Source organism: Poecilia reticulata, chromosome 1 (assembly GCF_904066995.2).
Source record: "Poecilia reticulata chromosome 1, P_reticulata-male-v2, whole genome shotgun sequence".
NCBI classification, from domain to species: Eukaryota; Metazoa; Chordata; class Actinopteri; order Cyprinodontiformes; family Poeciliidae; genus Poecilia; species Poecilia reticulata.
The window spans coordinates 7,127,701-7,155,279 of NC_088830.1; the positions used below are offsets into that span (position 1 = coordinate 7,127,701).

General features: G+C 38.5%; 2 protein-coding genes across 6 annotated transcripts in view; one reads left to right on the plus strand and one right to left on the minus strand.

Moving 5' to 3' along the window:
* The window catches only part of rps19bp1 (ribosomal protein S19 binding protein 1), a 122,556-nt gene that overhangs the window by 87,508 nt on the left and 7,469 nt on the right, over window positions 1-27,579 (plus strand). Inside the window, exon 1 of one of the 2 annotated variants that reach the window (XM_081600796.1) lies at window positions 17,918-17,927. The exons of the other annotated variant lie outside the window; for it this stretch is intronic. The gene's annotated coding sequence lies outside the window, so the exon portion shown is untranslated. Of the gene's footprint in view, window positions 1-17,917; window positions 17,928-27,579 lie in introns of those variants that run through there. 2 annotated transcript variants of the gene reach the window in all.
* Window positions 1,420-26,838, minus strand: LOC103478029 (uncharacterized). Of its 4 annotated transcripts, none has more exons than XM_081600204.1 (12): window positions 25,911-26,838; window positions 15,265-15,320; window positions 12,561-12,766; window positions 12,361-12,475; window positions 12,179-12,269; window positions 11,530-11,617; window positions 5,466-5,599; window positions 4,846-5,050; window positions 4,528-4,627; window positions 4,331-4,397; window positions 4,116-4,187; window positions 1,420-3,253 (listed from the first exon to the last, which is right to left on the minus strand). In XM_081600204.1, exons 3-12 carry the CDS (start codon window positions 12,649-12,651, stop codon window positions 2,276-2,278), a joined length of 1,941 nt encoding a protein of 646 aa, XP_081456330.1. In that variant the 5' UTR covers window positions 12,652-12,766; window positions 15,265-15,320; window positions 25,911-26,838; the 3' UTR covers window positions 1,420-2,275. The 4 variants fall into 4 exon arrangements, with proteins under 4 accessions (XP_081456330.1, XP_081456252.1, XP_081456301.1 ...); XM_081600126.1 differs by having other exon boundaries at window positions 15,265-15,323; XM_081600175.1 differs by lacking the exon at window positions 25,911-26,838 and adding an exon at window positions 21,209-21,890.

Here is a 27,579-nt window from a genome sequence, read left to right on the forward strand (position 1 = left end):
GTACGCCTACCACACCTGGAGCAAACTTTATTTTATATTTTCACATGTTCAAGCTCACTGTTTTATTACCACAGTTACTAATCAGATACATTTGGGAAATCTCTCCGAAAAATATACCTAGGATATTATTGTGACTGCAGATTGAACTTTTTCCACCTAATTTTTATGCTTTTATAAGAAAATATGATTTTTGTTGTTGTAGGTTTCATGGTTTTTGGTCAAAACTCTCCATTGGGCTCGTCTTCAAGCAAAACAAGCATCTGACTCTGTCAAAATGTCTTCAGGAAATGTTTTTGTTTCATTAATAACATCAAAATAATCATATTCAGCCGGTAAAACTAGTATTGAGAATGTCACGGTGAATTTGAGGCATCACTGTTTGAAAAGTCAAATGGTTAGTACAACCAGGGAGAAAGGAGCCTTTTCTTTGCCAAAAAGAGAGGTAAAGTTAAAAGATTTTACTCAGGAAATATATTTATTTAAATCCATTCAAGTCTAAATAAAAAAAAGCAAGACAAAACACAGAACTGTTTTCATTTTAATACGTGTATTAAAATGTATTTTAATGTATTTTATCTACATTTACATGTACTGCTTATTTGTTGTACATTTCTTAGAAGGAAAATATTTGGTATTTGCTTACTGACATACAAAGTCAGTAAGCAATAGTAAATAGTAAAATAAAAGTAAAACACGATAGCAAGGTAAGTTTTCTACATTTAAAAGTAAAAAGAAATGATAAATAGAAACAAACTGTTTACTAGTAGGCATAACAGTCATTTCAAAAATAGCACAGCTACTCCTCCATGTTTGGAAATAAATAAGGTCAAGTATTGGAAAATATATCAGCTGCCAATATGTCATCTGATCAGTGTGGGTGTCATTGTCACCAAAAGATAACATTTTTACTCACATTAGATCATATACAACAGAAATGTATTTTTATTAATTTTTGACCAAAACAAACCAAAAAAAAGCAAGAAAGAAAGAACAAAAGAAAAGGGATCGCCTGAAAAAGTTACAATATTCTTTGTAAAAAAAAAAAAATCTATAAAAGTATGCTATTCAAAACTACACAATAGAGTTGCTGTAATAAGAATAAATTTGTGAGTTGTGTAAAGGCAAATTGACCTCATCATGGGCGGTTCTAGATGGGGGAATAAAGGGACCAGAGCCCCAGCAGAACTGAACCTGGTCCTCCACTATTACCGCTGTACTGATGATATAGTAGTAAATTAATATCTTTTAATGAATTGCACAGAAATCATAATTGATCCAGTGTACCAATTTCAGGTTTTTTACCTTCACAGTTTCACTTTAACAGTGAATCAAACATTAAGATGTTGCACTTTTAGCTTTAGCCATACTGAGATAAGATCACTGCTTTCATCTGCTAGTCTGCAGTATGTAACCTTTATAAAAAAAAGAAAAGGTTTTTCCAAATTTGTAAAAACTGTTACTATGTGGTGACAGTTTTTACAAATGTGACATGAGACAGATAATCTGTGAAAAGATAAATTCTTAATTATCTGAAAAAATGCACTGTGTAAACTAACCAATCAGAGCCAGGAGGAGGGTCCTAGCGTTGTCAGTCAATCTCGTGATATGTGCTAATGGCGGAGAAACATCTTATCGTGACATGAAAACTGTTTATCCCCCATCATCGGTGGCTATGCTAACTAGCCCTAGCATTCTACTATCGGGAAGAGTCTCTAGCAGAGGAGGTAGGTTTGACCACTGATTATCTATTATATATTATATTGTCATAACATAGTGACAGTTTTAGCAAACGTGTAAAAAATACTTTTCAAAAGTGACGTTCTGTGACTTTAATGTAAAAATATTGTGCACCCATAGTAACATAGTTTCTTCAGGCGCACAACAAGGCAGTGTCCATGGTTACAAGGAAAGGCTTTTTTTAAAGGTTTTGTTGGCTCTAGTGGCCGCTATTTGAAAGTAGTTCGACGGGAAAGAAGGTAATGAGAGAGGGAAGACATGCGGCACACATTGTCAGGCCGGGAATCGAACCTGCAGCCACCAGCACAAGGACAAAGGCCTCAATACGTGTGTTGTGCTTTGCCCCTGCGCCACCACAGCAAACTACAGAAAGGCATTTTTCATACAAATAGCATGTAGGTTATGACTCATGTGCCTCGTATCTCATACTGATAAATAAGCTGGAATAAAAACGGAGAAAATACATTCATTAAGAGCACCGCCCTCTGTTGGAACAATGAGTGCTGTCCAACTGCGACATAAGGCCTGCTGTCCGTTATCAGCTCTCTCTCTGCTTCACCGGCATGTAGCCGTCGCTACAGGTCTGCCTCAGCATGCTACCTGACAGAGCAATCTGCTTCAGGATGTCGTTACCGTGGAGAGGCGGTAAAAACGAACTCAGAGTGGTGCTTAAAGGCTGCTGTGGTAGGGCCCCTGGAGGATGAGGTGTGAAAAGGAAGCGGGTCGTTTCGGAGGGTTTGTTATCGTCCTCTGTGCCGTTTTCCTGTTCCTCGTTCTCCTTCGCTATCATGCTAACACCTGAATCCTGGCATGGAGGTGCGGGGCTCTCAGGTTGCATCTTTGGGATTTGTTTGTAATCTAAACAAGTCTGGATAGAGTTTTTGCCCAAGACGTTCCCACTGCTACCAAACAAGATCTGGAAATCTAGTTTTGCCGCGTTCCCTCCCTCCCCTTCCTCGTCCTCCTGTTTTCCTTCCTTCGTCCCTTCGTCGTGTCCGTCGGCCGTATTGATGCTGTCTGCTTCCATGCTCTCTTGACTGACTTCCTCACAGCTGCACATACCCGAATCTACACTGTTTAGCCTGAGCCTCTCAGCCTGCTGCTGCAGTTGCTGTTTTTCTACTTTCTCGTAGTCTGAAACAATCACTGCCTTCTGTTTATCACCGCCCATAAAAAGCAACTTGACCATTTCCAGTTCTTTTGTCGCCGTGGCTCCGCTATCCTTTTCAGCGTCCCGTTCTTCGCCTCGGCCGCCGGCCGGCTTGTAAGGGGCGTCGGGCGCGCAGGGCTGCAGCTTCTTAGCAGGCGTGCAATCTGAAGAGCAGAGCTCGGAGTAACTGGGGTTGGAGAAACTGGAGCAGCTGGAGTCATAGCTGTCACTGTCTGGCATCGTTTTTATTTCTGGTCTGCAGAACTTCATGGCGTCCACAGTGGAGGTTACTTCGTAGGAGACAATATTCACTGAGCTCAAGAAAGACTGAACGCATTCCCCGGTGAAGTGGGAACTTAGCCACATCTGCAGAAAAAACAAATGAAGATGGGGGAGAATTCAATGGATGGAACCAAAAAAAGCAGATGTTTTAAATGAGTTTAAATGTCACCGAGCTCTATGTTGGAGCACCGTTGCCACTAAATACGTCTTGTAATAACTTGGACTGCACACTACCCAGTGATGCTGCTGTGGTTTTGTTTTTTCACTCTTTCTGCAGGTCTAGAGGCAGACTTCTAGGGCGTTGAATTGTGTTCCATCATGGCAGAAGCCATGCTCCATTTGTGAGAGTAAATGTGGTGGATTTTTTTTTTTTTTTTTACATTTTCCCTTCCACCCCCCTCTTAATTAATATGGGCAGGTAAAGAGCAAGTAGGACTGTGGGCTGAAATCACTTATATTTAATAGAAAATTTTACACCTGGAAGATAACCCACTTTCACTTTTTGAAATAGTCCAAAAATAATATTTCAATAATAAATTGTTGAGATTTATTTGTATGGACCAACTACCTCCGTTATAGAGAGTAAAACTTGACAACATTCTGTATTAAAGTTTTAGTTTAGTTGTTGTCACTGCTGTACAATCACTCTGTCTTCCTATGGTACCATCTACATGTTTGACCTTTTTGTTGTGAAACTCTTATGATAATGAGACTTTTTAGGAAGTTTATATGAAAATAAATAGGATATGTAATCGCTCAGATGTTTTTTTCTTTTTTCATTTTCCTGCTCATTTTCCTTGACTGATGTCTTAAATGTTAAACACTTTGTAAGCTTTCACATTTCTGTATTGTGTCACAAATATCTAATCTTTTGAGGAATCTTTTTTAACAGCAATTACGTGAATGTATTGAGAAAAACAACCAGAAAAAAAACCTAAAAGCTCACTCGGACTGCAGATTTTTCGGGCTTTGAAGAAGGAATAACTTCTTGACCTTTCGAGTTCAGAGAAAACCAGTCCTGTGCCGAAACATAAGGTGGGTTAGCATAAAAATGTGATATTTAAATTGCTTTGCAAGACTTTTCTTAAATTAAGTATTGCTTTAAGAGCATTCCACTAAATTAACAACAAAAACAGAATTAAGAGAAATAAATTCAATTACCTGGAAAATTTCAGATTTCCCAGGGTCCGGTATGGGTTCGCCTTTAAAGCTTTTCACTACGTAGATCCTGAAACAATTAAAAACTCCATCATAAACCGAAGCCAAAGATGACTGACACCCAATGGGGGTCAAACTCTTAACATAACACATGGCAAATCTAACAAAACTGTTTTTGGAAAATGGTCTTAGTTTCTCACAGTTGTTTTTTGCGAGTACACAGGCCTACGCCGGCGAGCAAAAGACCCAACACTGCCAGGGCCAAAACGCCCCTGGTGGTGGAAAAACCCACATGCAACTCTGAAAAACACAGAAGGTCACATTAGTTGAGAGGCATTACTTACAAAGTTTGTACTGCTGTAGAGATTCTGTAAAGAAGTGTGTTGTGTTTGGGATGGATGCACCGTTTTTATGTTCAATTTTAGAAAGTTGATGTGCAACATTCCTGTTTTCCATTATTATTGTTATCATCAAAATGGGTTCAACAAAACCTTTGTTCAGGTTTGCTAACATTTTACCTGGGGTTGATTTCAATGTTCCCACTTCTGACACCCATGAACTCGTGGGGCTCCAGTCACTCCAGGTTCCCGAAAGATATCTGTTATAGATGAACACTCGAACACGAGCTTCGTAAGTCTCATCTTTTATGAACCAACTGGGATCCAGCCGAGCTCTGCAGTTACTTTTACAATAGATGCCCTTTATTTTCTTTTCAGGGTGATCCTGTAAAGAAAAAACAGAAGGTACACACAGTCAGCAGGCTGGTAGTTTCTCGATCTCTCATTGCAACAGTCTACCATTAAGACCCAGCATACTTCATCTGAAGTGACCAAATCGTTTTTCATTAGCCACGTTTACATCGACCATATAATTGAGCAATTTGACATTTTGAAAATTAATTCACTTAATGCAAACACGCTAATTTAGAAAAAAAAAATCTGTTATTTTATAAAAAGTTTTGGTGCTAGGAAGAGGTAGTTTTTCAGCCGTACCGAAATTTGTTTATTTTGCAAAACTGCAATGGAAATGGGTTTTTTTCCCGCAGCGCAGGGGTCACATGATCTCGTTGCCACTGGTGCAGTTAACCAGGTGAAGTATGTTTATTATAGTATTATAATATATTAAAATATTTACTTACAGTCCATGACTTATCCTTTTGCTTCCACTGTAGCTCAGACTGGAACTCGTCAATTCTCTTGTGGTTTTCAGCTTGAAAGGTCCAAGTCACAGTGGTCTGGTTTACATTAGGTTGTCCTGGTGGGTCCAATTTTACTGCAAAATCCAACATTCAGATGTTAGCTATCAGATAATGCACAAATAGGTTACACGGTTCCTAGCGAAAACACTTACTGCTCACTGAACTTTTTCAGAATTTGTCACATTACAGCCAAAAACTCAAAATCATCTTATTGGGTTTTTAAAATCTGAGAGTTTCTTTACTACATGGCTATAACAAAATGATAGCTACCTATGAATGGTGGCTCTAACAGTTCCTCTGTACAAAATGTCAACAATGAAATGTCTTACAGGATTTATTTTTTTTATCATTTTGTGTTAATTAGTTGCAAACTATGTGCTTTGTGTTTTTTACACGGGACACTTATTATTTTTTTTGTTTGTTTGTTTGCTTGTTTCAATAAACATGGAAATGACTTGACTGTAAAACTTAGGTGATTTTTACAGAGACTTACTGAGAACTGCTGTATTTTTAAAAATAAATCTTCAGCAGTTTAGCTACATTTACACCTACAGATGTGTCCTTTTGAAGCTCGGACTTGTTAAAAAGAACCCAACTTGTTGACTCTGTGTTTTTGTTTTTAATGATGTAAAGCATTTTGAAATGCCTTGATGCTGAAATGTGCTATACAAATAAAATTTGATTGATTGATTGATTGATTGATTGATTGATTGATTGATTGATTGATTGATTGATTGATTGATTGATTGATTGATTGATTGATTGATTGATTGATTGATTGATGCTTTTGGCAGCAGCACCTTTAACTAGACTAAGCTAAAGCTGTGATTTCAGCTAGTGCGTGTTAAAAACACACAAGCAATCAATGAGGTTACGATTGAAGAAACAGCTTCTGAAAAGGATTAACCTTTTATGCAATCATAAAAGTTTCATACTTTTATAATTGTCACTTTAGATTTTCAACCCGCAACTGAAAATTACACCCTCCCCCGACCGCCAGACCCCAATAATAAATAGCCCAATCAATCAATCAATCAAATTTTATTTGTATAGCACATTTCAGCAGCAAGGCATTTCAAAGTGCTTTACATAATTAAAATAAAAACAGAAATAATCAGTGAGAAAGGGAGAGATTTAAAAAAAAATAAAAACAAAAAACATTACATCATTAAAACGTCGAAAAGACATAAAAACATGGAAGACATCAAAACCCACACTCTAACCCTAATTTAGCCATAAGCAACTCTAAACAGGTGGGTTATAAGTTGAGATTTAAAGGCACCCAGTGTTTCAGCTGTTTTACAGTTTTCTGGAAGTTTGTTCCAAATCTGTGGTGCATAGAAACTGAATGCTGCTTCTCCTCGTCTGGTTCTGGTTCTGGGGATGCAGAGCAGACCAGAACCAGAAGATCTGAGGGGTCTAGACGGTTGGTACAGCATTAACAGATCTTTAAGATATTGTGGTGCTAAACCGTTCAGAGATTTATAAACTAACATCAGTATTTTAAAGTCTATTCTCTGAGCTACAGGGAGCCAGTGTAGGGTGTTATGTGCTCTATCTTCCTGGTTTTAGTGAGAACCCGAGCAGCAGCGTTCTGGATCAGCTGCAGCTGTTTGATTGATTTATTAGTCAGACCTGTGAAGACGCTGTTGCAGTAATCAATGCGGCTAAAGATAAACGCATGGATGAGCTTCTCTAGATCGTGCTGAGACATCAGTCCTCTAACCCTGGAGATGTTCTTCAGGTGATAGAAGGCCAACTTTGTGATTGTCTTAATGTGGCTCTGAAGGTTCAGGTCAGAGTCCATCACTACTCCCAGGGTCTGATCGCTGGTTTTTAGTTGTAATAACTGAAGCTGTGCATTGATTCTAGTTCGCTCATCTTTAGGTCCAAAGATAATAACTTCAGTTTTGTTTCTGTTTAGCTGAGAAAGTTTTGGCACATCCACACATTGATCTGTTCAGTGATTGGATGGGTTCAGAGTCACCTGGTGACATCGTGATGTAGAGCTGTGCATCATCCGCATAATTGTGGTAGCTAATCCTATGTCCTGTTATAATCTTTGCCAGTGGGAGCATATAAATATTGAAAAGAAGGGGTCCTAGGATTGAACCTTGGGGTACCCCACATGTGACCTTTGACCTCTCTGATGAGAAGTTTCCGATTGAAACAAAGAAATCCCTGTTCTTTATGTAAGATTCAAACCAGTTGAGCACTGGACCGGAGAGTCCGACCCAACTCTCCAGTCAATTAAGTAGAATGTCATGGTCAACAGTGTCGAAAGCTGCACTGAGGTCCAACAGAACCAGCACTGTGGTTCTCCCACAGTCCGTATTTATATGGATGTCATTGAACACTTTTACAAGGGCCGTCTCCGTGCTGTGGTGAGCACGAAAACCAGACTGGAAGGAGTCAAAGCGATTCATTATTGTTAGGAAGTTATTTAATTGTTTAAAAACTGCTTTTTCAATAATTTTGCTGATGAATGGGAGGTTGGAGATCGGCCTGTAATTCTGCAGTAGTGATTTGTCTAGATTGTTCTTTTTTATCAGTGGTTTGACAACCGGTGTTTTCAAAGCCTGGGGGAAAACACCTGATGAGTTTACTATTTGGATCAGATCATTAGCAACAACAGGCAGGACTTTCTTAAAGAAATGTGTGGGTAGGACATCCAGACAGCAGGAAACGGAGCTTAATTGACTTATAATTTCTTCTAGGGTTTTATAATTTAGTAGTTGAAATTGGGTCATTTTTCCTGCATTTGTTTTGTTTGGGCACAGCATTGGTACTGGCTTTGGAGTGGATGTGCAGATTAATCCTCTGATCTTTTGAATTTTCTCTGAAAAGAAACTTGAAAACTTGTTGCAGGCGGCAATAGATTGAAGTTCAGGTGGCAACGTCATTGGAGGATTTGTGAGCCTGTCAACAGTAGCAAATAAAGCTCGAGCATTGTTAATGTTTTTGTTTATGACATCTGCAAAGAAAGCCTCTCTTGCATGTTTTAGTGTTGTGTGATAGTTACGTAGTCTTTCCTTGTAGATGTCACAATAAACGTGCAGTTGAGCTTTACGCCATTTCCGTTCGGCCCTACGGCAGAGTTGTCTTGCAGATTGAACCATTTGTGCATTTCTCCATGGAGATTTCTTCCTACCAGTCACAACCTTTACTTTAGTGGGGGCAACGTAATCAATGATATCTGAAAGTTTGCACTGAAAATCATCCACCAACTTATCTACGTCACTATAACTTAAGAGTGAGGAAGAAGAGTAGATTTGATTAAATGTTTCTGCTGTGTTTTCTGTGAAAGTACGTTTTGTGATAGTAGCTGTTTGTCCAAGTGGGTCAACGGATAAAGAACTGTCAAAGAAAACAGCAAAATAATCCGACAGGGCAATATCAGTTACAGAGACATTGGAAATATTCACACTCTTACTGATAACCAGGTCCAGTGTGTGTCCCTGAGTGTGTGTTGCTTGTTTGACATGTTGTGTTAAACCAAATTTCTCTAATATATTACAGAGCTTTTTAGCCCCTCGGTCTTGGGGGCTGTCAACATGAATGTTGAAATCACTGACAATTATCAAACAATCGTAATCAATACATATGAGAGATAGAAGCTCATTGAAGTCCGCAAAGACATTTTCCACATATGTTGGTGTTTTGTATAGAGTTATTGTCAAAGTTCGTTTGTGACCTTTTAAACCTCTATTCCAAGATATTCAAAAGACATACAATTACCCAGAGAGATTTTACTACAGCTCATGGTATTCTTAAATATTAAAGCCACACCTCCTCCTTTTTTGTCTTTTCTATTTTCACTTAAAAAATTGTACGTAGGAGGCCTTGATTCAATTAGTACGATTGCTTCATTATTGTCGTTCAGCCATGTTTCTGTCAGAAATAAAACATCAATATTATGCTCAGTGATGAAATCATTAATTAATAGAGCTTTAGCACAGAGAGATCTGGTATTTAAAAGAGCCAGTTTAAGTGACTTGGAGGCTGAAAGCTCTTCAGTCTGAGGTTCCTTTAGATAGGGGATCAGTCTGAGGTTTGAATTAAGACCACTGTTTTTTGTATTTCTGTTTTTTGTAACTGTTCAGGTATTGTCCTGCTACGCAATGTTGGGGGGCCAGACACATTCTGGAGGAAGACGGGTGTAAGGATAATATCTGGACCCCGGTCTCAGACCTCAGAAATGCGGAGTGCTGGATCTTCAGGGAGGTCAGAGGCAGGTGGCTTAGATGAAGTGAGAGTTGTGCCGAGGCGAACCTGTTGATCCATACTATCCAGCTGGGATGAGAAAGAGTCCGTCCGTCTTTCTCTCTGACCTGAATTCTCCACCAGCATTTTCAGGCGGCTCAGGTGAAGCCCGACTCTCTTTAGTGGTTCACTTTCTGAGAAACTCTGATCTTGTGAGTGAGTGTAGGAGCAGAGAGGGAGGGGGGAAGGAGGAGGGAGGGGGGAAAGATGTGGGATGGGGGAAGGAGGAGGGGAACCAGTCATTCTGTTCACAGCCGATGTTTTATCAGTTTGTATTGGAATAGTTTGTTCTTGATATGCGGAGGGCTCCATCCTAGTCAGACATCCTTGAGCCTGTTCTTCTGAAGCGATGGTCACATTGTTGTTCTTGTTGATAAAATGAAAAATGTTTGCAGTGAGCAGCCTTATTCCGTGTTTGTTAAGATTGCGTCCTCCTCTTCCAAAGAGGTGAAAGCGCTGCCAGTAGATCCAGAGGTTATCGATGAAGGTCACTGAGCTGGCAGAGCAGGTTTTAATAAGCCATTTGTTTATCATAAGCAGCCTGGAATGTTTTTCGTCTCCCCATTGAGGCGATGGAATTGGACCACTGAGAAATAACTTCATTTTTAATTTTCCCATAGTGTCCAGAAGAATATTAAAGTCCTTTTTCAGAATCTCGGATTTTTGCTTTGCCAGATCGTTGACTCCAACATGCACAACTAAAGTCTCCATGTTTGGCTGATCAGTGGTTAGAGAGAGCACTTTGCGGGTCAAATCAGATACAGTGTCACCAAGAAAAGAAACCACTCTCGTTTTCTTGGGATTGCAAACATGACTGATTCCATTTACTGCCTCATCTCCAACAATAAGCACTCTTGGCATACCTTTCGTTTTCCTGGTGGTCACTTTGTCCTTCGGAGCTTTGTGCGGTGGATGCGTTGGTTTAGCCTCATTGCTGATGTTTGAAGGTGGGTTTTCACTCAGAGGCTCGTGCTGAAGTGCAGAAAATCTGTTTTTCAGTGGGATTCCCACGGAGTCAGGATGTTTTGAGGCTCGGGCTGGTCGCTTTGTCCTTGGGAGTGGGCTCGGTGTAGTCGTTTTGGTTCCAGCTGCTTGTTTGCTATTCTTTGGCGGAGCAGGTGTTGAGGTTGAAGGTGGGTTTCTGCTCAGAGCTGGCCACGCTGATTCATCCAGGTGAGGGGTTCTCCCCGTTAGTCGTCATGGGATCTGCAGTGTGAGACTTTTGTTTTGGCTTGGCTCCCTGAGCGATCCAGGGTGAGCTGTTTGGTGCGGGGTGTACGACTTCTCCGCTGATTTGAGGAAGAGTTGTTTCATATCCACAGGTAGCGTTGATCTCAAAGTTCACCTCCAGCCGTTGAATCTTTGTTTCTAAAAACTGAAGTCGTTGTAGAATACTGCTAATGTCCTTGGGGTCAGACGGGGGCATTTTGCCCTAGTTCAACTTGGAGGTGAAGAAAAGTGAGGTAAAAATAAAAGTGAGAAAATCTCCTGGTCTTTAGGTTTGAAGTAATCCAGTTATGATGTCGATAATGTGAACAAAACCATAAAAATTGTGACTTTAAAAATAATTCACAAGCAAAGTTATCAGTAAGGACGGGAGAGAGCAGGATAAGCTGTTCCTCCTTCAGCTGCCAGACGCCTAAGCAAGACCCACATCCCAGCTGAAATTCGAATGTACAACTAACCAGCTCCTTTTTAGCGGATTTATTTTAGCAAGTCAGTGTGCTTAGTTTATACTCACTGTGACACGCCGGCTCGTAGTAAATGACTTCACGATGTCCTGAAGGCATGCAGCTCACATTAAGGGTTAGGTTATGAAATGACTGGAACTGAAAATTAATAAAATAATTGTTACTTTCAGAACACATAGCCATTTTAAACATTTTAAGAAGCAATTACATCAGCTTTTGTTGGCCATTCCTACATAATAGAAACATTTAGAAATTTTGAAAATGAAAAATTTTCCCTTTTTCTTTCTCGTCAAATACAGACATTATCATTTGAGTAAAGGGTTCAAGCAATGGATTAAAATAGGGGATAAAAATATAAATACATCAGTTAAAGTACTGTGTTAAATCATCTGGGTCCCCTGATAATATTTGTTTCATCTTTGAACAACATAACTTTTTAACTTATGTCACATCAGACTAATCCAGTCTACATGAAATGTCTGTTTTTCATCAGCCTGAGTGGCAGCTCTATGCTTCTGTAAAACTGAACACGATTCCTGACAAAGCTAAATTGAGACTAAACATGAAAAAGTAGAAAAGAATTGAGAGCTAGTTAGGACATTTATTTTATTTGAGACATATTTAAGATTCAAAGCTTTTCCAGAAGCAGAAGCTGCCAATTTGAACCTTCTTAGCCAAAGAATAATGTTGCATACTCACAATAAAGGTCTTCCTGAATTTCATTGAGCAGTTTTTTAAAGCTGGGTTTGATGCATCAATGGGCTTTAGCTCACATGAAGCACTGTAGTGACTGGTTAAAAGAGAAAAACCATTAATTAATTTTCTTCAGCGTTGCTTAGAAGCATTTCATGTAGGGGAAAAAAAACTGCTGCTGTTCTTACTTGAAACCAAGTTTTTTTGCATGTACTGTGCACACATCGTCTGCAGGATTTTGGACATGAGAGCTGTTCCACACACAGTTTATAACATTGTTGAAGTCATTGTAGCAAGTGAGACCTATAAACAAGAAGGTGGGCATTTAATTAACGTAAAAAGAAGAAGAATTTCAGGTATTTGTCAAATATCGAGTTAAATGACTCACTCTTTAGAGGAAGGCTGGGGCAATTATCAGCTCTAGATCTGCAGATACAAAGTACAAGGAAAAGGAAGAGTCCTATCCTAGTTGTCGCCATTTTTTAACAAGTTATTTTCTTTGAGATATGAATCACCAGGATGGATGGATTTCCAACATGTGTGACCAGAAGGTTTGAGGGTATCAGTCACTTTCTAGCTGTTCTTCTTCTCATCCTGTAGTTGACAAATAGAAAAAAAAAGAAAATAAGTGTTACTCTTTTCAACACCAATTTACTGAACACACGTATTGAAAGGGTTAGGAAATGTTTCAGGTCAACTGCACTGTGGTTCCACTTACACGTACTGAGAAAACACCTGGTCAGAAAACACCTGTGAGCGGGAGTTTTACCGCTCACATCGCTTCACCGTGTTTCATGGCACATCACAGTGTCTTCAACTTCACATACTACACTCGACAAACACGACACCATTATTTGAGTGAACCAGTAGATTTAAAGCTGCAGCAGGTAACGTTTAACAAACGTGTCTTTTACATATTTGTTAAAACCGTCACGATGTCGTGACAGTACAGCATGAGACGGATAATCTGTGAAAGCAATCAAACTCCTCCTCCTCCTCCCAGTGCCTACTACAGAGCTACGTGGCTCAGACAGAAACAACCAATCACAGACAGGAGGAGACAGGAGGAGACGGGCGTTGTCAATCATGCTTGTGTTAGTGCCGCTCACATCCTCCCCAATGCTCGTTGCTACGCTACAGCATCTTCCTGATGGCACAATCTGCCATGACAGCCAAGCTTAGTTAGCATAGCCACAGATGACGTCAGATAAACAGTTTTTCTGTAATGGTAAATGTTTTGCCATCATTAGTACGTTTAGCAGTGTGTACACCAGCATGGTTGACAGCACTAAGACCTTCCTCCTGCCTCTGATTGGTTGTTTTTGACAGGTGCATTTTCTTCAGTTGGCCACACTAGAATGTTTACAGGTTATCTGTCTCATTCTAAACTGTCATGAGAGAGTGACACAGTTTTAACAAATATATATATAAAAAACATTATAATAACCTTTACATACAAGGTTGGGATACTCCCTGACTTTTCTCTTGGTCTTCATGCTACTAGCTAACTGAGGAGATTCATTGGTGGATAACTAACTAAAATGTTAGTTGCATTAACCTTAGAGCATTAATCATAAACGTTAACGCCGCAAACAGTAAAGAACTGGAACAATGTGGTATTTAGCAGAAGCTAATGCGCTAACTTCATTTCAAATGACATCTGCCCTTAAAAGACTACAACCCTGGAGTGCTAATTTAATTTTAATGTCATTTACATGATCTATAATGTCCTTAGATATTGTATTCATGTTTACATCTTGTTTTCTGCTGTCGTGTATTTTTCCTGTTTCTTGTTTGACAAAAACGTATGTGAGGAGAGGAAAGTACTTAGAATGTACTAGAAGTGGTAAAAAGGTGAGACTGTTTTAATAATAATTGTTGTTCCTCAGCTGAATAATGAAAACAGTCTCCCACAGTGTCTGGAGATGTGGGTGTAGAGGTATACAGACTAAGATGTTCTAACCGAAAAATCTTTGGTAAAACATTTCCTACGAAATGTCTTGTATGCAAATCTCATCGCAACATGTCCTCTACAAGAAAGTACTCCCACATTTCAGAAAGTCGGCTCTTTTCTCTTCACCTCACAACATGTAAAAAATCCTTTTCCTTTCAGAAGAGCAAAACACCGAGTGGAGACGAGGTCTGCTTTTTATCCCTCAAGTTATTTCCTCCCACCTGCAGCGAAAGAGTGTCGAACGACTTTTTTTCTTCTTCTGAGTACAGATTTCACACACACACACACACACACACCAACCAACCGCAGATAAGATTAATAAGACAGAAAGTCATTTCTAAACTTCTTAAAGTTTGCTAATGAGAATTGTTTTGATAACAAAAAGGTGTTTGATGTCTTGCCTCTGTTTGAATCTACTTCTGAACTTCCAACGTCCCATAACGCAGTGGCGTTCTAACTTTTTGGGCCAAAATGGGGAAGTCAGAAAAAAACTCCAGCATTTGATTTTACACTGCTCAACAATAAGCTAAGCATGCAGTAACTCAAATTAAACAATTAAATAACTCTGTTTTCATAGAAAATGGAAGCTTAAGTCACTGTAGATGCAAAACGTAAAGAGTTTTTCCAAATTAATAAAAGAAAGAGTTTGCAAATTAATTCCTTTGGGCTCAAAAGAACTCAAACCCAAAAATAAAGAAAAAGATTCTGCGTGTTCTCAGGATTTGCGTCGCTGTCTCTTTAAAAACACCTGCTGTATCAAGCGAGGTTTAATTAAATAATTAATAAAAGCAGATTTGTGCTCTCAGTCCGTTGATATTTACTACAAAATTTAAGAGAAAGGAGAAAACATGGTTGCTAAAAGTCAAACACTTTGTGTTACGCTTAATATTTTCCATTGCAGAAAACTTTAATTTGTCAGTAATAACTTTGCTTTAATTAAAAATAAAAAGTCTCCCCTGCCTCAACCACTCGTTGTGGCAGGCCACACAGAATCATCAGTGTTTAGTTCTGCTTGTTTTTCTCTGATGATAGGAAGTAATCCCCCTTTCAAAACTGACAGCAATAAGTAATGAATCATCTTTTCTTTTAGAAGAAGAATATAAACATGAACGGAGACGAGAAACATTTAGCATCTTACCTGTCTGCGAAGCAGCTCAGCGTCTTCTTCAAGTTCCTCAATTTATTTCCTCCCACCTGCTGCGAAACGAACGTCAGACAAGGTTTTTTTTCAGTATGAAAAAAATCACAGATAAACTGATAACACAGAAACTAACGTCTGAACTAGTGCCAGATCACTACTGAGAAGTGCTGCCTCATGAACAAAAGGCGTGTTTTCTCACTTTAAGTCGATTCTTTCTGCATTTCAAATAACATCCTCTAATGGTAAGAAATCTATTTTCGAGAGAAGTGTTTTGCTCTTCGTCTCTTCCTGTGATGATCAGGGATTTTCTATAATAACACCTGCTGTGGATCTTACAGAGCCCCCAAGGGGGAATGGGGAAAAAATGTCTTTTGTGTTCCCTCGCAAAAGGAAAATATTGCAGTTACAGAGAGTGGTACTCCGCAGTACCCTAGGGGGCTCCGTAGCACCTGAACACAGGAAGAAACAAGCTGTGAATGTAGTCAGTGTGTGACATTCTTGATGCGAAATCTCAAATTACAAAACATGCATTAGATTTTGGCACGCTCTCCACCTCGACCCCCTTCGCGTCCTGCTACGCACTTTTACCCGATTGTTGACCAACAATCAACAGTTTGAAACAATCCAACTGAACATGGCCGCTCTCAAGCTTCTGCATCAGAATCTCAGGAGCATTCGAAGTGAGTCACAAACAGGACGAAAAGAAATGCATGTGTGGGTTCACGTAGGATTTGTGGTCTGCGGTTCCTGCAGTCTAATGCAAAGCGACCAGGAAGCACACCAGAGCCCCCCTGCAAACGTCTCTGCACAACAACAGCAACAGGAGCAACAGCTGGAGACGATTCTCAGTCAGTGCTAATGCTGACATTTTTAAAAACTTTTTTTTTTTAACCAGTCATAACGCAATCCCAAGAGAACATGAATGTCTTTGGCGCAATATTTTTTATTCCCCAAACTAATAAATGGAACAATTAATGACTGCCTCTTTTTTTTTTAATCAGTGCTATTATTCTAATTATTTCTGCACAGCGCTGTGTGTGTTCTTTCATTTCCATGTGCAGGCGTTCTCACCTTCTCCGGTCACCTGTTTGTGCGGTTTAATAAAAGGTCAAAGTGTTTTTTATAAAAACCAGAACATGTTCCATTATTTCTGACAGGTGCACATCCTGCTCAACAACACCTCCACCCCTGTAAGCAATTTTAATCTGATTAGACGGTGGGACTTCTTTAGAAGTCATATAGTTTACCGAAAAGAGGCAACATTTAAAAAAAGTGAAGGGTGTAGTTTTTGCTTTGGTGTGTTATCAGTAACAAGAAAAGAAGAAGTAGATATTTTAGTATTTAGTAATATTTAATGGTTATTCTGGAAAGAAATTGCACTCTTTTATTTTAGTCAGATTTTCCGATCAGGTTGGTGACCTACAGCTACCACCAATAACCTTTACCTTAACTAACGGCTATTTGCTTTTGTGCAAAAATATCCCAAGTCAAAATGATTCTTTATGATTTATTTTTGCTTCTTTCAGATCTTTTTTTTTTTCCAGTTTGGAACAGAAAGATTATTTGAAACACTGACGGTATAATGAACTAGCTTGTTCATTTCCTTCCTACTCAGTTCTGCCTGATTCTCATCTCCCTTAACTTCTTTGTCTGGGATTTCTCCCGTTGACCTGGATTCCTCCAGCAGAATTTCTATGAGCAAACAGAAGAAGTTGTGAACGATGACATCGATTTTCCACGCCGTTTCAGAATCATAGTCTGCCCATAGTTTTAGCAACGGAGGAAGTGAACGAAGCCTTTCAGTCCCTGTTGGCCACTCTTACAAATATTGAATTAGCATTAGCATCTGCATTACAGCGTCCAACTGGCACATTATATAAGTCACAGCCAAATGTTAGCGCCTGGGTAAAGTTCAAAACTTCAACAGAGTCCATGCCACCAGGAAGCAAACGTTTATCAACGGCTGAGAGCCTTCGCATGAAGTGAAGCGTAGAACAAGGTTCTGGTGTAAAAATGTCACTAACCTGTTTAAATTACTAGACCATAACAATGTAGGCCACAGTTCAATAATGGGATTTCCTTTGGTTTATATTAGCGTCAGAAAGCAGATAAATTATCAACCATTTACTGCTGAGGTAGAGTAAAAAGTAACCATCTGAGAAATTACTCAAGTAAGGATATAAAAAAAAGATTTGGTAAAACAGGCAACTTAAAAAAAGAAAAAGTTAAATGACGTCATCAGATGGACCAAAATGTAAAGCTTTTTGGAAATTTAAGTATTTTAAAGACCAAAATGAAAATAATTCTTATAGGTAAGATGATTACAAAATAACAAAATCAGGCAAATGTGAACATTTTTCCAAGTCAATTTTTTTTTCAACATGAAACTTTAAGAAAAATTGCAGGCATGAGTGGATTTTTAGTTAAAACAACCTTCTTCTTCATTCTGTAAAGTTAGTCAACGTGGGCAGAGTATCCAGAAATGTTACTCTCAAGTAAGAGTAGCAATACTTCATGATAAAATGACTTAAGTAAAAGAAAAAAGTACAGCATAGTAGAAATAGAGTATTTCTAAAGTTGCTGAAGTAATGATACTACATAACTCTGCTGCTGAGACACTGAGTCTTATTTGAACTCAGGCCTGTATGGACGGACGGACTGACTGAAAAGCTGCAAACATTTTCAGCATTGTACCTTTCATGCTGAAAATGCCCAAACGTCACACACCATGCCCAAAGCGTCACGTCCAGATCAGTTAGGCTTCTGCACAACAAGCTTTAAAGCCACAGAACGAGATTAAGGGCAGCCTAGTTTTGTACAATGAGTCACATTTGGAAATTTGAGTGACTCACTTCAGTTAACCTTAAAGCCCATGTACAAAACAGCAGTAACATGTTTGGAAACAACATTTTTATTAGTATAATCAGATTAAAACAGTCTTATCTCACTTGTTAGGGCTCTACTTAAACTGTGCCTATAGCTTAAAAAAAAAAACTACATTCATGCTCTCTTTCTGTCTTCCTCTGACATTTGGACTTCCCCTGATCAGGTCCAACAGAAAAACTGAAAACGCAGACTCTCTTTTTTTCACTCTGTTTTTATAGAGACCTAAGCAAGAAAACAACCACAAACTACAGAAAGTAGAGAAAAAAACCCACTTCCTAACCTATTTTTCTTCCCGGAAATCTACTTTTGTTTTCTGACAAGAAATAAACGAAGAAAAAACCCTTTTGGTCATGTCCTGATCTATAACTTTTATTGACTGGTAACTTATAATAATACTGAAATCTAACAGAGAAAGTGCAGGGTTTTGTTTTTTTATTGTCAACTGAGGCATTTAAAGAAGGGATATTGTGCAAATCTTTCATCTGGCTGAACTATAGGCGGAGGCATGTCCTTTTCTTTACTGATAAATTTCACTGTTTTTGTATTCTTGGAAAAGCAGATTCTATGAAGGTGATTGGTATTTTGCACTAAAGCTGTATAGTGGAAGAAGAAAGGTTGAGTGTTTGAGCACAAAATAGGCCAAGTGAGTGGCCTATTTTGGTGGCGTTGCAAAAAACAGTGAACCAGTTCACCTCTTATGAAACGGAGTGGCTCTCAAAAGTGAACATACCTCTGAAACTCCAGGTCTAAAAAACTAGAGAACATTATAAATCACTCCCAAACTCTCCTTCCCTTAATAATAACTGTACGGTTTAGCAGTAAAACAGTGTAGAAGGGTACATGGTCTTCATATAGGACTTTTTTGAAGAACATTAGGGTGTTTTCACACCTGATAGTTTGATTAAAGCAGACTAAGCAGGACTGGTGTGAATGAACCCATTGGGGTGCATTCACACCCCCAGGGTGTCACACCAGCCCTCGTTTGTGGAGGTGTGACTACGCAATCGAACTCTGGTCCTCCTAACACCCTAGGTCTCCGCCACCACTCTGGTGGCGACGCAAGCAGACCGGAGACCGCTCCAAAAGGAGGAAGCAGTCTAAGGCGCACGGCATTCTGGGTAACTACAACCAAAACAAATGTGAGAGCAGGTGAAATGGCTCGCAGTCTTTTAGCAAAGACAGAGGAGAAATCCTGCAATCGCTAAAATCTGACACCATTACATTTTTGTTCACATTTTGCGAAGGACGTTGCGCTTTATGTCTTCTTCAGAGGCTTGCGTATCATTTTCAGCAGTGGTTCTCGGTGCAGCGCCACCACAGGCAAGAGGGGGAACCGATTTCTCAAAGGGTTTGGTTCATTTGACAAAGTACTGTGCGAATGCGAACCACACCAGCTGAAAATGTAACAAATGTTGCTATTTTGGTCCCCAATCAAACAGCCTACCGGACTGTCCAGTGTGAAAACAGCCTTAGTTTTAGTTCCAGCCTTCAGTCTTCTGGGGTAAAAGCCTCACATTGCTTACAGATAATCTGATAATACTAAAGTTAGGTTCAGTTGTCCTATAATTATCTTGGCATTTACATCATTTAACTTTCGCTCTGGTCCACAGAGAGGTTACGATGGGTAATGTAACCACATTGAACAAGGGTATCAGTCAGGAGAAGGGTATAAAGTAAGTCCGCAAGATTATATGTACACTACGGAAGAGTTAATACAGTTATCCAATATTTATAGAAAATATAGAAATGGTACAATTACTGAAACTGAAGTTTTCCGGTGAGTTATCTCAATATTTTGGGATTTTATAAATAAAAACAATATCAAGATATTTGAAAATTATAACATTTAGCTGTTTCTTTAGGAACAACATGGAGCTGTTGGACAGGGAACGTATTAAACCTACCATTAAATCAGTTCATACACGTTGGTGTATATGACTACCTATTAATGAACTGTAATTAGTAGAAATTACAGTTCTTGAATTAGTAAAAAACATATTTTTTAGAGGACAGGGCACCAAAACTGGATCCAGCCCAGAGCCCCGCATCATTGCAAATCTGGCCCTGGTCTCATCAAAAACCTGGCATTTCAACAGAGCTGAGTTCCCTTTTAAATCAGTCACATCTTATCTAGTTTCCTCAGCCAGGACTTTACAAAGACTTTGTTACCTCCGTTTCTGGTTGTACATGATGATTTATGGCTTTTTTTCATAACTGAATGAAAGTGGGTGGATGGAAGGAGAAGCTGGCTCGACAGCAGGATGTGACATGTGGGAGTGAGCGATGTAAACCCCGGCAGCAGACCGCGTGGCACGGCTCGGTGGAAAAAAGGTGTGGGCTTGTTGCTGGATTTAAAACGATCCCTCACTAGTTCTTTCCCAATAATAATTTGAATCCCCTGACTGCACCAGTAGTAAAAAAACAACAACACCTGGTCGTGTCACCACCTTGAGCAGATGACCTTTGGATACTCTGTGACGTTTGGCTGTCTTCTACCCACCTCCTCATTTGTCAGCGTCATTTCTCCATCTTGTTGCACTTTCCACACGTTTCCTGCATTTACCGCACATTTCAAATAGACAAAAACTTTCCCTTTTCTCTTTTAATTTAAAATTTTACTATAAAAACACAGTCAAAGGGTAAGAATTAAATGTTTGTGAGCGTTTACCATGACTGAAATCTTTTTTTAAAAACCTCACATGGTTTACCACACGTGTGGCTTAAATGGAGATGTTTCATCAGCACATTAAAATACCTTTTTATTTAACAACTTCAAGAGAGACACACAACAAAAGCTAAAGAAAAAGGCTTTCACGATTGCTTAATGTTGTCAAGCTGTTATCACAATATGACAGCTTTATCTCACTCAGCCGAAAAAGACACCAATGAAACCCGCTTTGTTTTCTCCGAACACACGACTTTATCGTCATCTACATCAGGATATTAAGACTGAGATGACATAGCTTCTCGCCAGAGTCATTCAAGACTTGTAGTGAAAAAACGATGGCTTAAAATCAATACCTGTTCACCAAAATCAGTCAGGAAAGCAGCCTACCTGCGCGGCGCTGTTCAGTAGAGAGTTCTGAGCTTTTCTGATTACTTCGTACCTCCTGAACTCAAAGTGACTAGTCTGTAGTTTTCATGTTTCTCGTTCTCCCTCTCTAAAGTGACGACGGGGAAACGTACGTAAAGCTGACAACAAAGCTGTGGCTGGACTGCGGCGTGTGGTTTTGCTGATAGTAACTGTGTGATCTGCAATACGAAACGTCAGGGTGAAAACCCCAAGCTTTTGTTTTGCTCTTTTTTTTTTCCGTTTCCTTTTTCACAGCACTTTATCTCTAAGTTGAAGGAAGTAGAACCTGCCTTTTTGGAAACTGCTGCGTTTTGCTTACCATGTGACGATTTACGCAGTTTTCTTTTTTCTTCTTCCCTCAAACCAGGAATTAGATGCTCTTGAAAGATAGTCATCAAACTCTCGTGAGGACCTGTCTCCTGCTTTCCAGTATTACATTTTAAAGAACATTTTTTTTTAGTTTCTCCCCCATTTTGTCTTGAATTAGATCAGTGTAATAATATAGTTTAACCTTTTATCAAATTTACATTAGCCACTGTGTTTATGTAAATACACATTAGTCTTCAAGATCATTCAGAGGTTTTTACACAATTTCAGAAGGAACTCTATAATTTTGTAATCAGACTGAATCCATATTTCGCAGTCACCAGTCGCTGCGTTTCCATTGCAAAAGCACGTGAAACGATGTCGATATCCCCCTGATGTTGAAAAAAACACTAATTTGAAATTGTGATGTTGTCCTGTGACCTGTGTTCACAGTAGCTGTGTTTTCATTGACCATATAATTGTGCAATTAGACTTTTTGTAAATTAAAAAAAACCTTGGTTTTCAATGAAAGGTTTTGGCGCTAACATGACGTGGGTTTTTTGTTGGTGTCGAAATTGGTTTAATTTGCAAAACTGTAATGGAAACTCTTTTTTTCGCATCCCACAAGTCACATGATCATCAATCGGATGTTGACACTTGCGTAAACCACAAAAAAGAAGACGACAGGAAGTAGTTGGAGGATGATAACGCGGCATGATTTTTAATGAATTATCGTCTACATAAATTTATTCACGTGTGATTATATTTGCGTTTCTTATGTAATGGATAAACTGCACTTGAGAAATTGTGATGTTTCAACAATAGCAGAATACAGACAAAGTTGGAAATGCCGCTGCTATTCCTTTAATGTTGTGAAAAAACAAACGTACCGCGCCACGATCCTCCCAGCTACTTCCTGTCATCTTTTTCTTCATGGTTTGCAACAGAGGCAACATCCGGTTGTTGATCATGTGACTCATGATGCGAAGAAAGTGTTTTCATTGCGAAATAAACCAAATTTGGTATGACCAAAAAACAACCACCTCGTCCTAGCGCCAAAACCTTTTAGGGAGAAAGGAGAGCTATTTTGTAATTGGCATGTTACCATTAAGTGAATTTAATTTCGAAACATCAAATTATATGCTCAATGGAAATGCAGCAGTGGTGATGATTTCAGTTCTGAGAGACCAATTTCTTCATTGCTGTAGAATTTTAAAGAGTTTTAAAACTCTTGGTTTAAATATTCAGGAGAGGCAAAGAAAACTAAATCTGTGATAATTACAGACAGATCATCCATCAAAGTGTTTTCAATAAGCACATCCTGGTCTATGCTTTGAATGTTACTTACTAAGAACATTATTCTTTTAACATTTGCCTCAATATTGTAAGCAGAATCTGCAAGAGTGAGAGGATTCTGCTTGAGAAATAAGAATTATATGAAAGAATAAAAATTACTATTTTTATTTATTTATTTATTTTTGTAAATTGTGACTCCATTTGACAAATCATAACTTTTCTGGTAATTGTTTTCTGATAACATGTCTTACAGTGACATAAGCCCATGATTCCAGCAGGGGGAGCCCAAGAGCGCTTAAATTCCCACAGAACACAGACAGACCTCAAAGCAGAATGTCAACAAAACGCTTTAAGAATTTCAGCTTTAAATTAAAAGTATAATTTAAAAAAATAATTAAAATAATTTATACAGAATTGAAAAGATCTGACATATTTGCTTTTTTATTTCATTTTAAATATAGCAGTGAATATGTCTGAATTCAGAATTTGCATAAATTATTAAGGCGCACTATTTGCATTACAACATCTCAAAGACTTTAATGGACTGCAGAAGTTGCGTCATATTCATCTGTCCCATAATTAATTTTAAGGTATCAACAAAGCAAATGTATAAAGTTGCAAAGCCTTCATATATACAACATAATAAAACGTAGCAGCACCGCAGCCAACATGTCACCCAGTCTCAGGCTGCGTTAATGAAACTGTTGAACATTCGCTCCTCCACCTGACCTGATGAACACGGAAGAGCCTGAAAACCACAGTGGATTGTGGTTTTTAGCATTTTATCTCTGTTTTCTGGGGTGGGGTTTTGTTTTGTTTTTTTTACAGATGGAGACTCAATCAGTCCTGCTGGTATAATGGACCTGACCTTTGCCTCAGCTCTTTTTGGGATCTTCTTTCTTTTCCTCCTTTTTTGTTTTGCTGAGGCAGGTTTTGTTAGAAAGAACGACTAACGAAGGAAAAGAAGGTTGTGTGTGTTTTCATGTGGTGTGAGTAAGCTATTGACTTCGAGAATATTTATTTAGATCTACATATTAGTGCTCAGATGATTTCTTACATTGTATAAAAACATGCATAACCTTTTTTTTTACCTCACAAATATTAAATGAGACTAAAGCCTTCCTGTTGACATACAGTTAAGGTTGATGTAATTATGATTCATTTTCTTAAAACTCTTTGAATTCAGAGATGTACAAATATATTTGGAAGCACATTTTAAATTGTATGACTCAGATCAAATGTTTTTTGACCTAGACTGACTGGCTTCACTGGCTTTGAAACAGTATTTTTCTTCATCGTGATATCAACAGTTTTAAGAAGTGCACCAGTCCCTCCTGCTGCAAAACTCCCATAAACATGATGCTGGAATTCCCATAAGTCACAGAGAAGACTGGTGAAGTTTCCCTCTTATTGTTCCAAATGTAATAATGCTAATAATGGCCAAACACTTCAATCTTACTTTTTCAGACCACAATGCATTGCTCCAAAATGTAACATCTACGAGTGCACTTTAAAACTTTAATCTAGCTTTTAACGTGTAAGAAGTTATTTTAAAACATATTCAAAAGTGGACTGGCGACCAGTCCAAAGATGTGATTTCTTTGTCATCACAAAGTAATTTTGTTAATCCCAGTTGACCAAAACCAGGAGAAGCATAAATTAACATCAGAGAAAAAGAAAAGATTTGTGTAAAACATCCGGTTTCAGTTGTTCATACAATAATAAAGCAGACCAACAAGAAAACATATTGTAACTCTAGAATAACTCGTAGGACACCAAATGACAACCCATTCGCGTTTAGCGAATGGGTTGTCATGCCTGAGCATGACATCATGCTCAGGCATGATGTCATGGCGACCTCCATAATATTGTTTGCTTATTCTTTTGAAAATGTTAAAAATACCAAGTCAAACTTCTGACTGCGATGCATAAAACCAACCTAAAAGTTGCAGAGTTTGGAACGAGTCAGTGCTTGTAAGAAAAACTTGGAAAACATGATGCTTCTGTTTCTGAAATACCAAAATGTGTTCAACTTCAGCTTTCTGTTAAGCCACAGAAAATCTGCCGAACTTTCACATCTGTATTTTCCTGCATGTTGTCTTTTACTTAGTGAAGTTCCCCGTTGCCCCAGTTGCAACTGTTTTGTTTGCCTTTAACAAAACAAAGAAATACTGTGATGTTTTAAAAGATTAAAACAACCTTACACACCTTGACGAGACTCTAATAGTAAATATGTGTATTGAAACAGTCTGGATCCTTCTCTGTTTGGTCAAACATTGCTGCCCCCATGTGGACAGTGTTACAATTACACCACAGCTATCCAAAGAACTCAATCAAAATAATGTCAATCTAAAATTATATGATTTCCTGTGGGATTTATTATTAAAATAATAAGTAAACACACAAAATGCTGTAGTTAAGCTAAGTGATAATAAAAACTGTCAGAAAAGGCAAGAGGAAGTATTCTGCACTCAGGAAATGGGATTCAAAGAAAAACTCTGTGTCACAGCTGACTATGACTCTTTTTAAAGATTTCCCAATAATTATTTCATTATACAGTTACTTTTTTGTGCAACGATGGTAAAATGTTTTAAAATGTTTTTAAAGAGAGCTGCCCAATTAAAAAACATAAATAAATTATGAGGTCCAATTGTTTTTAAGTCATATATTCAGCATTTTTAGAACAACTGAAGTTAACATTTACTATTCTGAAGCTGGAAATCGCATAACATTGCCCCCATTAAATTCCATTTAACTGTAGCTTTAGCAAAACAGAAATAGGATCTTTAAGGCATTTTTACTAGCATAATGCTACAAATACTGTTTTATCACCAAAGAGCTGATTGTCAAAGAGCAACTAGCAGGTCATAGACCCAACAATGAGTTATCTCTCTGGTCCTGTTTCACGTCTTGAACTTTCATCCAGTTGTTTAAAGACCTTTTGATCATTTTACCCACCTTCTGTGAGGATGGATCGGTTTGTGTAGGACAAAATGGACGAAGCGGATGGATCCCAATCAGTTGAACTTATACAAGTGCTCAAGCCAAGATGAATGTATATTAATCAGAAAGTGATACTCACCTGGTACAGAGGGAACAGCTGCTCCTTAGAACATGACGGCTTCATGGCCCTGCTGGTATCTGTAGCTCCATCAGCCTTAGAGGTTACTAAAGTTCTAAGCGTAGACTACTGACTCCTAACTGTGGAAGCAACCAAAAAGGAAGAGGAACCCACCCACACGCTTGCTTGTGACTATTTAATGAAGTGGGTTTTTTAATCTGAACCAATGTGGAAAATAACCTTAATGCTTTAGAAGTACGATGCAACAAAAGAATGACTGAGGCAAATTTTTATGTTTGTTTCCCAGTAAAATAAAATGGTGCAGATCTTAAAATATATCTTAAACTTATGACTGCAGCACTAGGCTGTAAGTAGCCTCCTCTCATGTGACTACAATAAAATCTGTGAAGGAAGTTGCCTTTGAGGCAAAAAAAAAAAAAGAACAGATGAGAGTCTGTCACTAATTAAATCCAGAATATTTTTACCAAATGTCCACAGAAATTCACTGAATTTTTCTTCATTGTAGAGCATATGACTTTAACTCCGATCTTTCACAGACTTTCTACTGCTTCCTTCCCCTACCAGCCTTCGAATGCATTTCCTGTGGATTCTCACCTCCCTGCAGTGAACAAACGATGGGCGTTGTTCGTTCAAATCAAGCGGATTTCTCCAGTAGAATTTCAAGCGGGTCAATCAGCGAACAGAAGGACAAGTTGTGAACGATGATGTTGATTTTCTGTGCAGTTTTAGATCTGCAGTCTGTAGTTTCATGGCCATGGCAGCGGAGGAAGTGGATGAAGTCATTCAGTCCATGTTGGCCACACTTCCAAATATCGGATCGATATTAACGGCTCGGCTCTTCTCCCCTCATAGCGATGGATGCTGTTAATGTCCTGTTAGCTTCGTGGCGTCAAACTGGCGGCAGGGACAGTTATTCGAGCTTTTGTGTTATTCTGATTTCAGTGAAATTTGTTAAAATAGCATATTTAGTTTATTTTTATTGGTTGTGTCGTCTGACAAGATGACGTGTCCCTGACTCGTCCTGTAGGATGAGCTGTGAACGATGACTCAAAAAACGAGTCCAACAGTTGAACAGAACAACTGTTCTGTTCAACTGTTGGAGCCAAATAAGGAAGCCCCGCCCAAATAAGGAATCGATACAAAACGCTGTACGTCTTGTATTTACCAAGTCTTGTCTTTCCATTATGCTTAAGGGGCTAAACATAACAGCGGCTTTATTTTAGAACCTTTTTGAGGATTTAAATTAGGTTCCGGAAAGATCTAATGGCCTGGCTCAGACAAACAAAACATTCATTTCTCTTCTCCTGTAGCCAGAGAGATTCATTATCTGGGGTCCATGTTTGCCATGAAACCAAAGCAGAAATACTTTTCTATCGCTTGTTTATATTTTTTATTGTAAGTCACATCTTTCACCAGTTCACCAGTAATTATACAATATCACATATTTTCTTAATATTGCTCACCCCTAGAATTAAATATGTTAAAAGTATTCTATATATATTGACAACACACAATATTGACAGCATGGGAGTTCCATATTTTGAGTTATTTTCTTCTTTATTCATCTTAAGCTGTGCAAAGGAATTTCACACTGAGTGTGTGTGCAAATTGTAAAATAAAGATCAAACCTTGAAGCTACCCAAAAACCTAAATACATAGAAATACATAA